This window comes from Anastrepha ludens, chromosome 6, assembly GCF_028408465.1.
Source record: "Anastrepha ludens isolate Willacy chromosome 6, idAnaLude1.1, whole genome shotgun sequence".
In the NCBI taxonomy this organism is placed as follows: domain Eukaryota; kingdom Metazoa; phylum Arthropoda; class Insecta; order Diptera; family Tephritidae; genus Anastrepha; species Anastrepha ludens.
In genome coordinates, this window is record NC_071502.1 from 29,649,632 (window position 1) to 29,664,992 (window position 15,361).

Sequence of the window (15,361 nt, forward strand, 5' to 3'; positions counted from 1 at the left end):
ATAGGGTTTTCGAAATAGCACACGATGAGACAGACCTCCATCTGTCTTGCTCTTTTTTAGAAAGAAATTGTTTAGTTTCCCTTTAACAACGGTGAAGGGGACACCGATGTCTGAAAAGGGGCCAGCTGAAACCAGTTCTGTCGACGCCTTCCTGGCAAGCCATCGGCAATTTCATTTCCTTCAATATTCCTGTGCCCAGGAGCCCATAAGGGAAATGTTTCCTGCACATTCGAGATGTATAATGAACTATATTTTTATAAAAAATTAATGAAGAAAATTTTGCGAATATTTTAGCGAAATATTTGCGAATATAAATTTGAAAATATTGCGAATTATGTAAAAAGTTGAAGTGACTTAATCCTATTCTTGATTTCATATAAGTCGGCGCTAATATTAAAACTTCTATCTCTGATTGCTTTTCGCCTGCTGGCATACGTCATGTCACATTATTGCGAGAGACATGCTTTCAATTTCTACGCCTGTGACTTTTCTAGGCTGCATAGCTTTTTTGCTTCAACTGCAAAGATTTGGCTTCTGCGTTATTACTAATATTTCTATTGTTAAGCTACTGCGCACTGCGACCAAAAGATATCTATTGTGCAAAACATGCTAAGGTACCCTTTATTTTTGAAGGCTTTTTAAAAATGTTAGCACATTCTGGGGTTTATTGTTCCATAATTTATATAGACCCACGGCCGTTTGCCTAGTGCTGGACATTTACCGAATGTGTTCGGAGTTTTTTTGCTTAGGTGATGTCTCAGGCTACATTAGTCTGTAAAGTAACCAATGGATGCTTTTATTGTATTCAGTGGGGTGGAGACTGCCACTACCCCGGCTAAGTCAAGTGTCGAACCTTTTATTGCTAGCTCCTCCGCTATCTCATTACCCCGCATGTTCCTATGACTGGGAACCCATATCAGAGTGATTTCAAACTAACAACTAAGCAATTCCAGCTCCTCTCTACACTGTAAGACTAGTTTGGATGAAATGGAGTTGGAGTCTAAGGCCTTTATAGCTGCTTGACTGTCTGAGAAGATAGCTACTCTTGCACCAACTTCCTTGTAGAGTTTTAGTGATTTGCATGGTTCTCTGATCGCTAAAAGTTCTGCCTGGAACACTCTGGCATAGTCAGGAAGACGAATTGTCTGAGATAGGTTGAGTGACTCCGAATGGAGCTCCCAGCTCCTACATCACAGTTCATCTTAGAACCGTCAGAGCAGATTTGAATATCGTACCTTCCAATCACCTTCCCTTTGCTCCATTCGGCTCTCGGTGGAAAACATACCGTAAAGTCTTTCTTGAAGTTAAGGTCGGGGACTGTGTAGTCTGATCTGTTTTTGGGCAGCGAGGGTCCCTGTAGGAGGATCTTACTGTGTCCGTACGACCTTGTTGTCCAGCTTCCTATGTCTCTGAGTGTCACCGCGCTGCAAGTAGCGATTGTTTTGATGTGTAAATCTAATGGTAGCAGATGAGTTAGAACAATGAGCGCTTCAGAAGGACTGGTGCTAAGCGCTCCTGTAGTTAAGATACAAGCTATTCTTTGTATCTTGTTCAGCTTAGTTTTGTTGTATTTCTTTTCTATTGCAGGCCACCAGACCAGTGCGGCATAAGTTAGTATTGGCCTTACAATTGCTGTGTAGAACCAATTGGATAGTTTTGGTTGGAGACCCCGTTTTTTACCCAACATTCTCTTACACGTGCAAAGTGCTATACTCGCTTTCTTTACCCTGCACTCTACGTTGGACTTCCAGCTGAGTTTGGGGTCTAGGATAACACCTAAGTATTTTGACTGTTGGGTTAGCGTGAGACTAAGGCCGTTTAGTTTTGGGGGATCAAAGTTTGGTACCTTGGTTTTCTTGGTGAATATCATCAGTTCAGTTTTTCTCGGGTTTACACTTAAACCACAGTCCGTGGCCCAATTGCTGAGTAAGAGCTCCTTCCATAATCTCACTGATTGTGGCTGGAAATATTACTGAAACCATAAGCACTATGCCGTCCGCGTACGTTACTACTTTAATTCCCTTTGGAAAGTGATCACTCGATTTCAGCTCTAGCTTATTCAGACAATGAAGTTATGCTTCTCTTATAAATACTAAACTTAGATAGTTTACAATAACCAAGAATCAATCATAAACATTTAACTGACTTACTGTATGTTAACCCTTCAGACGTTACCACGGCCCCTATACTTTAAATCTTGCCACTGCGATAGTGCACCGGACGGTGACCTCCAAAGAGAATTCGCTTGAACGCCTGTCGAAATTCCGGACTAAATATCGTGTAAATCACCGGATTCAGCGTTGAATTAAAATACCCCAGCCAGAGGAATACCGACGCTATGCCATCGTTAATCTCGCATGTTTCGCATAGCGGCAATAGCAGCGCCATCACGAAGAATGGCAGCCAACAGATAACAAAGGCACCGGTGATGATGGCCAATGTTTTGGCCGCTTTCCGTTCACGTTTCGCTTCTAGTGTCTCCTTGCGCTTCGTCACTTTGTGCACGGGATTTGCTATGCTGGATAATGGTTGCTGATACTTTAGCTTGGGTGTTGACGGCAGTTGGCAGGAGGATGCGGCCGCCAATGACGTCGCTGTGGGCGCTAATGGGTGCTGGTGTTCATCATCGCCAACGCTGCCTGCGGTGTTGACGATTGTTGGTGTTTGCGGCGACAGCGCCGATATGGAAGTGATTGTGGTGGCATTAGAGGCACATGCTGCCGGTGGTGCTGTCTTCCCGCCACCCGCTGTTGTCATGTCAGTTTGGTGCTGCACTTGTTGCAATTGCTGCTGCAATTGTGGATCTTCCAGCACCTCGGCAGCACCATTAGCAACAGACACTGCTGTTGTGCTGCCATTTATCGCAGGTGGTGTTGAGGTTATGCCGTTACTGTCGCTTGGCGCTACTATGCATACTTTTGTTGTTGCTGCAGGCAATTTATTGTTTTCTATTGTTGTTGTTATCGTTACATCTGAGGCTATGGCGGTTTGCGTTGTATTTGTATTGCTACTGCCTTTATCTGGTTGCTGTTGCACTGTAGACGATGATTTGGATGCTGCATGCTGTTGATTAGCTAATGCTACCAGGTGGGAAACAGTCGATATTTGACTAGTCGAAGTGGTTGGAATCTGTAAGTAAAGTCGTAGAAAGGAGAATTAATGGAATGTAATAATGAAATGTGCAAGTTTTTCAGCAGTAATGGAAAGCAGTGATAAGAAATATAAGTAAACAATTTTTTTTTATTTTCTGTGAGCTTGCGAAGTGACTGAAGTATGATACATATTTTAGAAATGATTTTGAGATTTAGGTTAGGTTAGGCATATTTGGCAGCATAAGTGCACTAGCCTGTCATCCCAGAGGTTGTGGGTTCCAATTCCACGTAAAGCACGGTCCTCGCACTTTTCCAAACTTACTTACTTTCCTAACTTACCTACTTTCCTAGTTTCTATAAAAAAAAGTTTCATTCCTTATCCTTCCAATTCTTACTCCCGCCCGAAAGTCAGCGCATTATTTGCATTGTGGCTGCTAAAACAAGCAAAATAACAAAAAAACACAGTTACATATTGCATCACCGCGCCAGCACGAGGAAGCGGGTAATCGCGGTAATAGTGCAGACCCCCCACTTTAGCGAAGTCTTCAACCAGAAAAATGTGAAACACAGATGGCGCTCAAAGCAGTAAGAAGGCGTTGCCCAAGGACAGGTGGGCATTCCTACCCTGTCAGAAAGCACAATAGAATAACGAAACCAAGGCAAGACTGAGTCTTCTCGAGGCCCTATGCTCCCGAGTGGAGTGAACAAGGAAAAAAGGTATATTTGTCTGATCTGCATGGATCTCGCATAGACTACAAGGGTCCGTAGTGTTATCAGTGTTGTTGCAGTCGGGTTAAACATACTTTAAGCTTTTGTCAGCAATATCCTTCAGAGATGAAAAGTATACCGATCCCAGGCTGTTGTAATGAGTTCTGCTTAGAGCAAAGGAGGTGTTCTAACGTACCCTTTCTTCTTCACATAAGTTACACGCGTCGTTCTGGACCAATCCCATTTTATCTGAGTGATAATTTTGAGATTTTTCAACGATAAAACTTTGATTGTGGAGATTTTTAAAGTGGAATAAGTGACATAAAAAACAATTTTTTTTAAATTTATTCGAAAAAATATATCAAAAATAAAAATCAATAAAAATTAGTGTTAAATACTGGTTTAGCGATGCACTATCATTCGTATTCGTCTATTACGCCCATTTGTAAATTTAACGAGGCGTCGCTACATAAGCAGATGCACAGCATTTTTCACTGATTTCCTGTGCGTATTTGAATATAACTCGAAAAGTTATGTAAATCGTTAAGGGATTACTGAGTCACTGAGTCATTATGTCAGCTGTTAATGAAAAAAAATAAAAAAATCTGAGTGGGTGTATTTTTCATAGTGGCAAAAAAATGGGGTTTCCAAAAATTTTGAACAAATAAATAAATATTTTTTGAGAAAAAATGTTTTTAAGATGTATATACATATATTTTATTCAAGGCGGTCCATTAAAGGTTGGTAAATCAGCTGAGCTATTTTTTTTTCTTTCGCCGCGTCCATATGGCTGTCAGCTCAGAATGAAACAAGGCGAATTCATTATTTGTTTTCTAGCTTCTCAATACTTCGCTTTGACAATCAAACGTACAGAACATTGTTGTTGGTCTAGTGTCACAACTTTTAATGAACGCGCCTTTATTTTATCCTACAAAATTGAAAAAAAAAATAAATAAAAATGTTAAAAAGAACTGAAGATATTTCACTTTAAAGAATTTCATAACAAAATTTTTAACATTGAAAAAATCTCAAAATTAAAAAAAAATGTCTCAACATTTTTTCAGTCTACTTCTTTTTATACCCGAACCTACAAATTAATCGATTTTCAGAAAATCTTAAATATATACCCGAAATAAATGGATTGCTCAATAGTGTAATCTCGATAAATGATCTGGCCGATTTTACTTGGTATGTCTAATTGGCATCGGTGCGCCGCATGAAAGAAACGACTGACATTCTTTGTTGAATTCGGTCTAAAATCGTTTAGGCGGTTAAAGTGCCGATCAAGAAAAATAAAAATAAAAATAAAAATTATATATTATGATACCTTGTAAGGCACTCTAACACTACTGGACTCAAAGTCAATGTAAAGGGCAACAAAATATTTGGCGACAAATGCGAATGACGCGTTCTTCAATGTTGGAGAGAACAGCATTGACAAAGTGAGCGGCTTTCAATATCTTGGAAGTCAATTCACGGCAGATGGGGGATGCAAAAGTGATATTTTCACAAGGCCGCAGAAAGCACGAAACACATTTGATAGTCTCTCATTTGCTAGTGGCTGTCCAAACAAATCAGCGTGCAGACAATCGAATCTTTGATTCAAATGTTGAGTCTGTCCAGCTCTAAGCTTGTGAAAACTGGTGTCTATCCGCCGAAACCGTTGAAAAGCTGCAAGTGTTTGTAAACCACAGCCTGAGGTATATCCTGCGCATTTGATGGGCAGACAAGCACTAGACTGGGTCAGCGGAACCGAGGCAAACCTAGGAGCTCACGGCGCCGTTGCATTGAAAGTGAAATAAAAGCTATGAACAACTGGCACGTGAGGTTTTTGTTCACAGCTTTTATTTCACTTTCAATGCAACGGCGCCCTGAGCTCCTAGGTCTGCCTCGGTTAGCAAGTAAAAGCAAAATCAGGGAACAGAAAGGAGTGAGAAAATTTTACTTAGGCCCTATGCGCCGCAAAGGAGCTCGATGAGCTATGTTGAGGATGAGACTATTATATAAATCATTAGGGGCTCTGATGTGTTCAAGAAGTGGAGAGTGCGATATGGCTGAAAAAACGGTAATTTGTAATATTTTCTTTATTTCTAATTCGATTTTGAAGTAAAAATGAATTTAAAAAAAAACATTTCAGGTTTTTGAGTTATTTTATGCGTTACACTTTTAATTTGGATTGCCATATTTTCATTTGTGAAATTTATTGAGAAAAACGAAAAAGCACAAAAAGCAAGAACAAAACCAATTACTGAGTGAAATGATTCTCTTAAGCTCCAATATGGTTTAATTACCTTTGCAAAAGTATAAAACGGTACCTATGCATGCAACAATCCACATATGAGCAAACCATTTGCCATCAAACCTCAACCAAAAGCCACTGTTGGCCACTCATTTGTAATATTTCCCACTCTAATATGCACTAATTAGAAATTTTCTCAAATTAGTTTCTCATTAACAAATTCACGCAAGGACTTAACTATTCAAAACATTCACATACCAATTAAAAATGTACGATTTGTTGGCCTACAAAATGTACCTATGAAGTACAGAAACTCGCTCACGGAAGGCTTACAAATGTATGACTTGTGAGGGTTGTGAATTTTTACTATTTTTACGATCCCGGAATTTTCGGGATCTCGCTATCGTAATCTCGAGAATAGTTCAGTTCCTTGCAACAACTTAACGCGAAAAAAGTGTATTAATACTTAATAAAACTAAAGGCGCTGCAGTGACTCTCAAACAACATACAAAGTAAAGGGTGATTAATTTAGATGTATCGAAGTTTAAATCGTAGTCGATGGAACGATGAGCTGTATGAGCTTTACGACGGCATAAACATAGTGCAGCGAATAAAGATCCAGCGGCTACGTTGGGTTTAAGTCGTCCGAATGGATACAAGCGCTCCGGCTCTCAAAGTATTCGATGCGGTACCAGCTGGTGGTAGCAGGGGAAGAGAAAGGGCCTCTCTGCGTTGCAAAGATCAGATGGGGAAGAGCTTGTCTGCACTTGGTGTGTCCAACTGGCACCGGTTAGCACGAGAAGGATACGATCGACGCGCTTTGTTAAACTCAGCCAAAATCGCGTAAGCGGTTATCGCGCTAATTAAGAAGAGAAGAAGAAGGAGTTTAAATTGAAATAAAATAACGAGGATTCAAATTGATTAGGTAACCGTTATTACTTTTATGTAGAACATTCGTAACATTTATTTTTTACAGATAATTCCTTTCAAATGTTGGCCGTAACTGCGTCGTAATTCGGCCATCCGTAAACACCAATTTTGTTTGACTCGCCGGAGGACTTCGGTCGGTATCCCGTGAATAACTTTAGTAATATTGGCGTCCAATGACTCAATCGAAGACAAATTATCCACAAGGCTTTAGACTTTACATAGCCCTACAATTAAAAGTCCAAAGGTGTGATATGACATATGAAAAGGATATGATATGATTGGTAGCTAATCCAAAGGTTCGAGACGAGAGCTAAATTGCTCACCGAAACGACGGTGCAGTAAATCCATTGTTTCGCGGGCTGTATACCAAGTGGCGCCGTCTTTTTCGAACGAAATGTTGTGGAGATCACGGACTTCAATTTCCGGTATCAAAAAGTCGTTTATTAAGGCGCCAGTCTCATCTTTGAAGAAATATGGGCCGATAATTCCTCCAGCTCATAGGCACCACGCACGCACCAAACGGTTGTTTACAATGGATTGCTTCGGGTTGCTCTCCAGCCCAAATACAGCAATCTTTCTTTCAGACGTAACCATTAAGATAAAAATGGGCTTCTCATCGCTAAGCGCCATAAGTTAACTTGAGCGCGCGATGAATACATATTACAGAGCGTCGATTTTCGAAATAAAATTGCCCGATTTGTAAACTTTGCTGAGACGTTAGTATTTCCATGATGAAATGTCAATGAATACTGAAAAAAATATGTATTTCGTTTGACGGTAGTCCCGCGCAATCTGTCAAAAAACCCTATTGGAAAAAGTACCTCCAATATAATCACCCTTGGGGTAGTACTAGACTGCAAGCTGTGGAATGGAAATGTGTAGGAAAGGGTGAAAAAGGTCAATGACGTCCTCAACGCATGTGGTCGTCAGAACAAGCAATGCTCTATGGTACCTCTAGTGCGGTGGACTGTGGAGAAAACAAAAACAAAATCTTCATACATTGCGCCTATGGCAAAGGTGCAGCAACCAGCTGCTTTATGCATTAGGAAAGCGCTATAAAACGACTTCAACGGCGGCCCTCAAATACGTACTTCAACTACCACCGATAGATCATTTTTGCAGAAAACCTTGTAGCGGAATCTGAAGGAAGACTTAAAGCCGTAAAGGAACTCTCAGCTAGGACCTATGGACATAGCTGAATAAACCGGAATAATAGAGTCCATATAGACTATGTAGCTCCGGTTTTTAAAAGGAAAGGAAAAAAGTTCGAGATTTCTATCGTAAGAAAGGATGGCGTAAGGGCTTTAAGGGCCAAACGCAATACGTTTAACTTTTATATTTAACTTTTATTCAGAGCTAGGCATAAAGAAGTCGTATAAGTTTCCAGATCACTGCAACGTTCCCTAAGCTGAGGTTTTCGCAGTTGTAAAGGCAGCAGACCTTGCTTGTGTTACTACCGGGACCAACTCTAAAGTTAACTCTTACATACAGGGATAGTCAGGGAGCCATTAAAGCAACTACATCATTTAGTATAACGTTCACGCTTGTTTTTCATGGCAGGGAGGAAGTAGAAAGCGAATTATAAGCTACACTTCTCTGGTGTCTCTCCATCCACGGATTTCGTCAACGAAATATCAAAGTCAACACGAATTTTAAACAACGAACTAGACGAAAATATGATGAGAAAATTCAGGACAAGATGGGAAAGCTTTTACACTTGCAGGAATGTGCAATACAAGACGATTACAGTCGCACTCGTTTTATACTATCACTGACCCGAAGAGATGGTAGAACTATGCTAGGCGTGCTGACTGGAGGTATTTAGCTAAGTTAATTTTGCTTTGATTGGTATTTGTTACTCTTCACTAATACAGCATTATTGAAGCATCTTTAACATGGCCGGAGAAAAGGGCTGGATCAAGGTATAATGCGACCCGTGCCGAGGATCTGTCCGACTTAGAGCCTTTTCAAAAATAACTAAGTCCCAAACGGACCTTACGGATACCTGGGGCCCTCCGTAATAGCCAGCCTTACTTACGTATCTGGAGCTATGCGTAGGCGGACATTCTATACTTCAATACTCGTGGGTTCAATGAACAAATTAGTAAAGAAACTAAAGAAAGATATTGGAAGGAGCTCAGACCTTCCGCTGTAGGGCCGGTAGAAGCATTCAGCTCCTAGAAAGGAAGAGCACCGCTGGCCAATTCCACTTCAGCACCCACTATGACAGAAGCCAAGCTTAGTCATATGGTGGGTACAGCTTCCAAGGCAAGCAAGCAACTGCAACGAGAAGCGCAGGTTAGTAATCCAGCTAGGGTTACTGTTATCCCCGACAATAATAACAATAGTTCTCAGGTGCAGAAATGGGCCGTTATCAGATTATCGAATCCGAAGCATGATATAAGGAGAGGCGCACTGCCGTCAGGTTATTAACCTGGGTACACTCGACTTCGCCAAATGAGACAATTGACTGGGTGAAGGCAGTAATATCCAGTTTTCAAACTTAACGTCCGGAAACCTTAAAGCGTCAAAGGCCAGCTGAGGGCGAGATTTCGCAGGCAAAAAAACTCCACATTATCACACCTAATAAGAACCGCATCATTAAAGGTGTTCTCGATGAAAGTGACATCGAGAGTAAAATCCCGAAGAATTCCTGGAAGTGGGTGAATGCTGCTCTAACTAAGGCTGCTCAAGAGGTAATCCGCAGCAACCCCGTTATGAATAATTAAGAATACTCGCAAAGGTTTTTTCTACAATTCTACTCTGGATGCCTGGCCATAGTAACATCGAGGGTAACTGTAAGGCGTATGAGTTAGCTAGACGGGGCTTCTCGCTCCAAATTACTCAAGACAAAGTTAATATAGAGGGTTTGATTGAAAAGTAATGAGCCTTATTTTTTTTAAGCAGTTGTATTAAACCTTTTGGCTTATACAACTAATATTCTTCAAAATAGGACCCTTAAGCGTCAATACACCGCTGGTAGCGGTTCTTCCACTGCAGGAAACATTTTTTAAACTCATCCGCCGGAATCGTATTCAAATCGGCTGTCACAGTTTTTTGGATCGCCTAGATGGAGTCGAAACGCCTCCCCTTTAGCTTTCTTTTCAGGCGCGGGAACAAGAAGAAGTCCGGAGGGCACAGGTCTGGGCTGTAGGGGGGGTGGGGAAGCACCGGAACCCCCATCTTGGCCAATGCAGAGGTGCGTCGTCGAAGGCCTTCCAGGAAGCTGTCAGAATTTAGAAGAGGAATAGACAGTTGATCACTCTTAAACGGGTGGATGGTTCTGTGTGGAAGAAGGTTGAATTTGCTCGTATTTTGTGATTGACAGAAACTCAAATATTTTTTCATTCATATCTGTTGGAAAGTTAAAGCTAAACTCGCTAGTTTTGCTATGAAAGGTGAATTTTCTGCTAATTACAAATTATTTGCCTACAATCACGGGATTTTCGGGATTTGTTATTACTTATTTGTATTGTAATTGTAGGCATATAACGCGGGATTTTCAGGACTTAAAAAATACCAAAATCTCGGAAGTCCGGTGTCCCGGGGTGAACATCTCTAATTGGTGCTTATGCATACGAGTACTATGTGCCTTACATTGCTATAGTTGAAGTTCAATTTTGTGCGCCGCGCTTTAGACCAAATTAAAACTTACTTTCCATTTTGTTTGCCTCAACTAGTTGACGAGCGTGACAGTCGTGGCCAAAGTTGGTGCCAACTTATACGCTGCCAAAGTCGATGCTGAAGTTGTTGGCATTCGAGTCGTCCTCTTTCACTACAGTTAATGCCCTATTACGTTCATACAAAACCATTCATATGCAGGTGCGCGTGCTAGTGCAGGTGTGTGTGCCTCTAACTATGGTAAGTATGTGAGTTCTCTCACTATACATTTATGAAAGTTAAGAATAGGCGCTTTATGCTCAATTTTGGTGGAGAAACACCACCATTCGGAATTTCTTGCAACGTGGTTGTTATGTGTGCGAGAGGGTATGAGCGTGGGTGCGTGCCTTGTCGTATGGCTGTTTGTAAATTAGTATTTTAAATGAAAGCTGGGCATACAAATAATACAAATTACATTCATAATTTTACGGTCGAAAAATTGTCTAAGATATTTATCCACTTTATGCATAAATTATGAAGCTCGATTTTATAGGTAATAAATTTTGAATCCAATGATATGAAAAATTCATTTAGAAATTTTATTATGGTATTTATATGCAAGTGTATGTGTGAACATGTACAAGTACACTTTAACAGTAAAAAAGATAAGAAAAAGCAACAAAACATTAATATTTGTTGTTAACGGTAATGAATACTCGTACTCGACCGCGCACTAGTTGAGAGGTTCTATGCTTGAAAGGACTCCGAATTGAGTGTCAGAGTAGGAGCAGGTTGTGAAGGTGGCGTTTTATTACCAAGGTTGCTGTTTTTGTAATAACTTTTAAATGTAATAAATTTTAGTAAATCATATCTTATTGACTGATTATGTGATCTTTAACAATAATGACGGTGAGCCTGTGAACGCTACGCAAAGGCGAGCGTTTTGAGTTATGTTTCCAATGTAGCAACACTTTGACTTGAAAATTGAAATTTGAAAAAAAGCAATCCAAGAACCATCGAGAGATTGGTAACCCCTAAAACAATCAGGCTAAAAAGCCCATTTTATTCAAAGCTTTGGTAAGTAAAAGGGATAGATAGTCAAGGGGAAAAGCAGAGAATTAACAGCGAGAAAGAGATAGGATAGAATATATATAGAGACGGAGACATAGGCATAGGCAGAGACAGAGATAGAGACAGAGACAGAGACAGAGACAGAGACAGAGACAGAGACAGAGATAGCTAGTTCTTCTAGACTCTTTGGCAAATCTGAAAATATCCTCCAGTTTGAGAGAAACCTAGCCTTGTTCTAGCAAAGTCAGGAGACTCACAGAGAAAATACTCAGTGCTATCCTCCTTCTCTAAGCAAGATAGGCACATCGGATGGTGCACCTCATGGGTTATGTCCTGTAATAATACTGACCACCAACCGAACATCTTTTCGAGCAAGGTTTAGTAGAAAGCTCGAAAATTTTCTGTTCGGACTTGTCACAAAATACTTCACAGTTCTGTAGCGTTCTAGACCTGAACATCGTCCTTTATGTGAATTGCATACATAATCGCTGATCCTATTCATAATTCCTATAGAAATAATTCCGATTATGGGCTCTCGTCGCTGTGGGATAATCGCTGATCTGCAGTTAGCCAATTCATATCGCTTGAAATATATGAGATATATAACCCCAAAAGGTATCTGAGCCGATGGGTAGTATTCATAGCATTTTCCAAGCAGAGATCAATTTACGAAGAAACCTCTGGAATGAGCGAATTGCCATTCTAAACGACAGTCAGGCTGCACTTAAGGCCTTGACATCTTTTAATGTTAAGTCCTCCATAGTCTTGGAGTGCATAGATAGAAAAAACACACTAGGAGCGCGCATTCGTATTTGACTCACGGACCAAATGTAGACGCATACTAGGGAACAAAGTAGCGAAAGCATTGGCTAGAGATATCGATACTTATAAGTCCATCCTTGCCATGGAATACTATTAAGGAAGAGTTTAGAAGCAAAGAAGTAAAACTACGAGACGTAAGCTCCTACCAAGGGTATAACGGTATAATCAAAAGAGATTTAAGCATCTCATAAGTCTCCCTCGATAGCATTCTCACAGGTTACTGCAGATTGCACAGCCAAATCGTCCAATGACTCTTGTCGTTTCTGCGATGCTATGCCTAGAAACACACCTACACGTGCTTCTCGAATGTGTTGCCATACCGAGGCGGAGGTGTAGACTTCTCGCCTTGGTATTGCTAGAAGAAAGCCTTATATGTATGCTCAGCCCAACCCGGCTCCATAGTAGGTTAACTTTAAGATACGTTTTTTCTAAAATTAGAAAAATTCTTATTCTAGAAATAATGTAGTCGTTCATATCAAAACTTGTATAGCCTACACATAAATTCAAGGCCATATTTTTCTAAAATTGCTTGAAAAAGGAGAGATATTTTATACGAGAACACAAAAATTTCTGCTAAGATCATCACTTTCTCGTGGGAATTCAAAACGACACTTACAAAATATTACAAATAGAGACCCAAAATTTTTATTAATATCTTCTTTATTAATATTTTAAATAACAAAAAAGGCTGGGAATGAGCAGAGTGCGTATTTTACTAAAAAGTCTTCAAATAAAACGCAAAAATTTGGTTTGGAATTTTATTGATATCGCAGTCCTAATGGATCAACGCAAATACTTACTATAGTTGACTGTGTTATACATATGTACATAATTCAGTGTGCTCTTTCTATATTATACAAATTTGTACCCCTATGTAATGCTGCTGAGCGCTGTTCAGTAGTGTAGTCATGGTGCTCAGGTGATCTGCGAAGAGCGTAGCTGAGTGTAGTGGTGTCACGACAGCAAGAACGCAGTCATTACAGCTTCCACATATGGAAGTGGTGTGCCCGTGCATGTATGGATGTGTGTAGATAGTTATGTTGAGTGTAATTACGTAGTTATGTGCGGGTATATATATATATATATATAAGTACATACTAGCGTCTGCGAACTGCTGTTAATGTTAAGTACAGTGGAATGCACGCATTTTTTTAAATGGAGGAAAACACCCAACACCATCAGCAGAAAAAATTGTCAAAAATCAACAGAATTTTTGAGCTACTTGAAACTTGCACTTTATTATATCAAAATTTAGTCGGCTATAAAACTGCATACCCGAAATTTTTTCGGAAATTCTGATTGAAAAGTTTGATATTTCGATGGAAATTCCTCGAGTTTCTAAAAATTTTTTACAAAGTTTTAATTTTTGTGTTACATTTTTTTTAAATATATACTATAGTTAATAGAAAAATAATTGAAATAAAAAGAGGTTTTTTAATAGGATTTTTATATGCGCATTCTATGGAAAACAAAAAAAAAATTTTATTACAATAATAAAATAAATATTTAACATTTTGCAATATGTGGTGTGCACAATATTTTGAAGCTGACTGTAAAAACAACTATGAAAAAAAAAAACAGATGCTAGCAAAGAGATATACATATATATATAATTAGAGCTTGCATTCTTTTTGGCTGTTTGGCCGAGCTCCTGCTCCTATTTGTGGTGTGCGTCTTGATATTGTTCACACATGAAGGGACCTACATTTTTAAGCCGACTCCGAAAGGCAGATATTTTTTTATGAGGAGCTTTTTCATGGCAGAAATAAACTTGGAAGTTTGCCATTGCCTACCGGGCGCGAACGCTATTAGAAAAAACCATTTCTATTATTTGAGGTTCAGGCACCGAGATTCGAACTTATGTTCTCTTCGTATTCCGAATGATAGTCACGCACCAATCCGTTCGGCTGCGGCGGCCGCCGTATCATTTAATAAATTTAGGTTTTTTTTAACAAAACGTTGTTTTGAAAAGTCGTATTCGAACTCCTTCGTTACATACTCCGTCACAAAATTATTCAAACTCCACATATTGAGAATTTTTTACAAATTTTTATTTTTTAATTTAAACAAATTTTTTTGTCTTTTATAGAATGCGCCTATGACAACTTAATATTAAAGTTAAAAAAAAACACAGCTATTATTACAAAAACTTATTTCAACACTCAACTCATAACACTATTTGGAATGAGCTTAAGGCCTGCACTGCCAAAGATAGGAAATCCAATTAATTTAGAATTTAAATTTTAAGCTTATTGTTAAATAAATAAATTTTTTTTTTCATTCTACAACAAATATTACAATAATCGAATTTTCTTCAAAATTTTCAAAGTTTTAATCAGAATTAATAAGAAAACTTTGGTACGCAGCTAAATAAAGTCCATTAAATTTTAGTGCAATCAAGTGCAAGTTCGAAATGGCTCCGAATTCTCTTTGAATTTTGATATTTTTTGCCCTGACCGTATTCGCTATATTGATTATATTTTCCAATAAAAAGGTAGGCGCGCAATTCTTTTCCTTTTCCAAGTCATTTGTAATTTTTTATAGCAAAAACTTTTGCTCCTACATTGCTTAACCTTTCGCCTCTGCTAATGCCGCCCATTGCTCAAGAAACCATCAGCTACATTTTCAAATGTCAGTTCCTGTAATTACCCAACGACCAAACTTGAATTAATGTTTTTTAAAACTTCGTCACTGAAAAGTTATTAAATTACCTAAGCAAGAGAAAGTTACCGATTTTGGTAAATAATGAGCGAGAGGGTAACCTTGCTCACTCTAGCAAAGTCCAATGTAAAATACCTACAACACAAAGTGCTGTGTAGCGTTTATATAATTAACATCTTTTTTTTCTTGTCAGTCCATTATCAAAAATCAGCAAATACTTATAAGTGATGTAGCGACG

General features: G+C 39.2%; 1 protein-coding gene across 1 annotated transcript in view; it reads right to left on the minus strand.

Annotated features, from left to right (window-relative positions):
• LOC128867000 (5-hydroxytryptamine receptor 2A-like) overlaps positions 1–15,361 on the minus strand; it is a 140,977-nt gene that overhangs the window by 29,010 nt on the left and 96,606 nt on the right. Inside the window, exon 5 of the mRNA XM_054108091.1 lies at positions 2,151–3,129. Coding sequence (XP_053964066.1) covers positions 2,191–3,129 — 939 coding nt within the window. The 3' untranslated portion in view covers positions 2,151–2,190. The remainder of the gene's footprint in view (positions 1–2,150; positions 3,130–15,361) is intronic.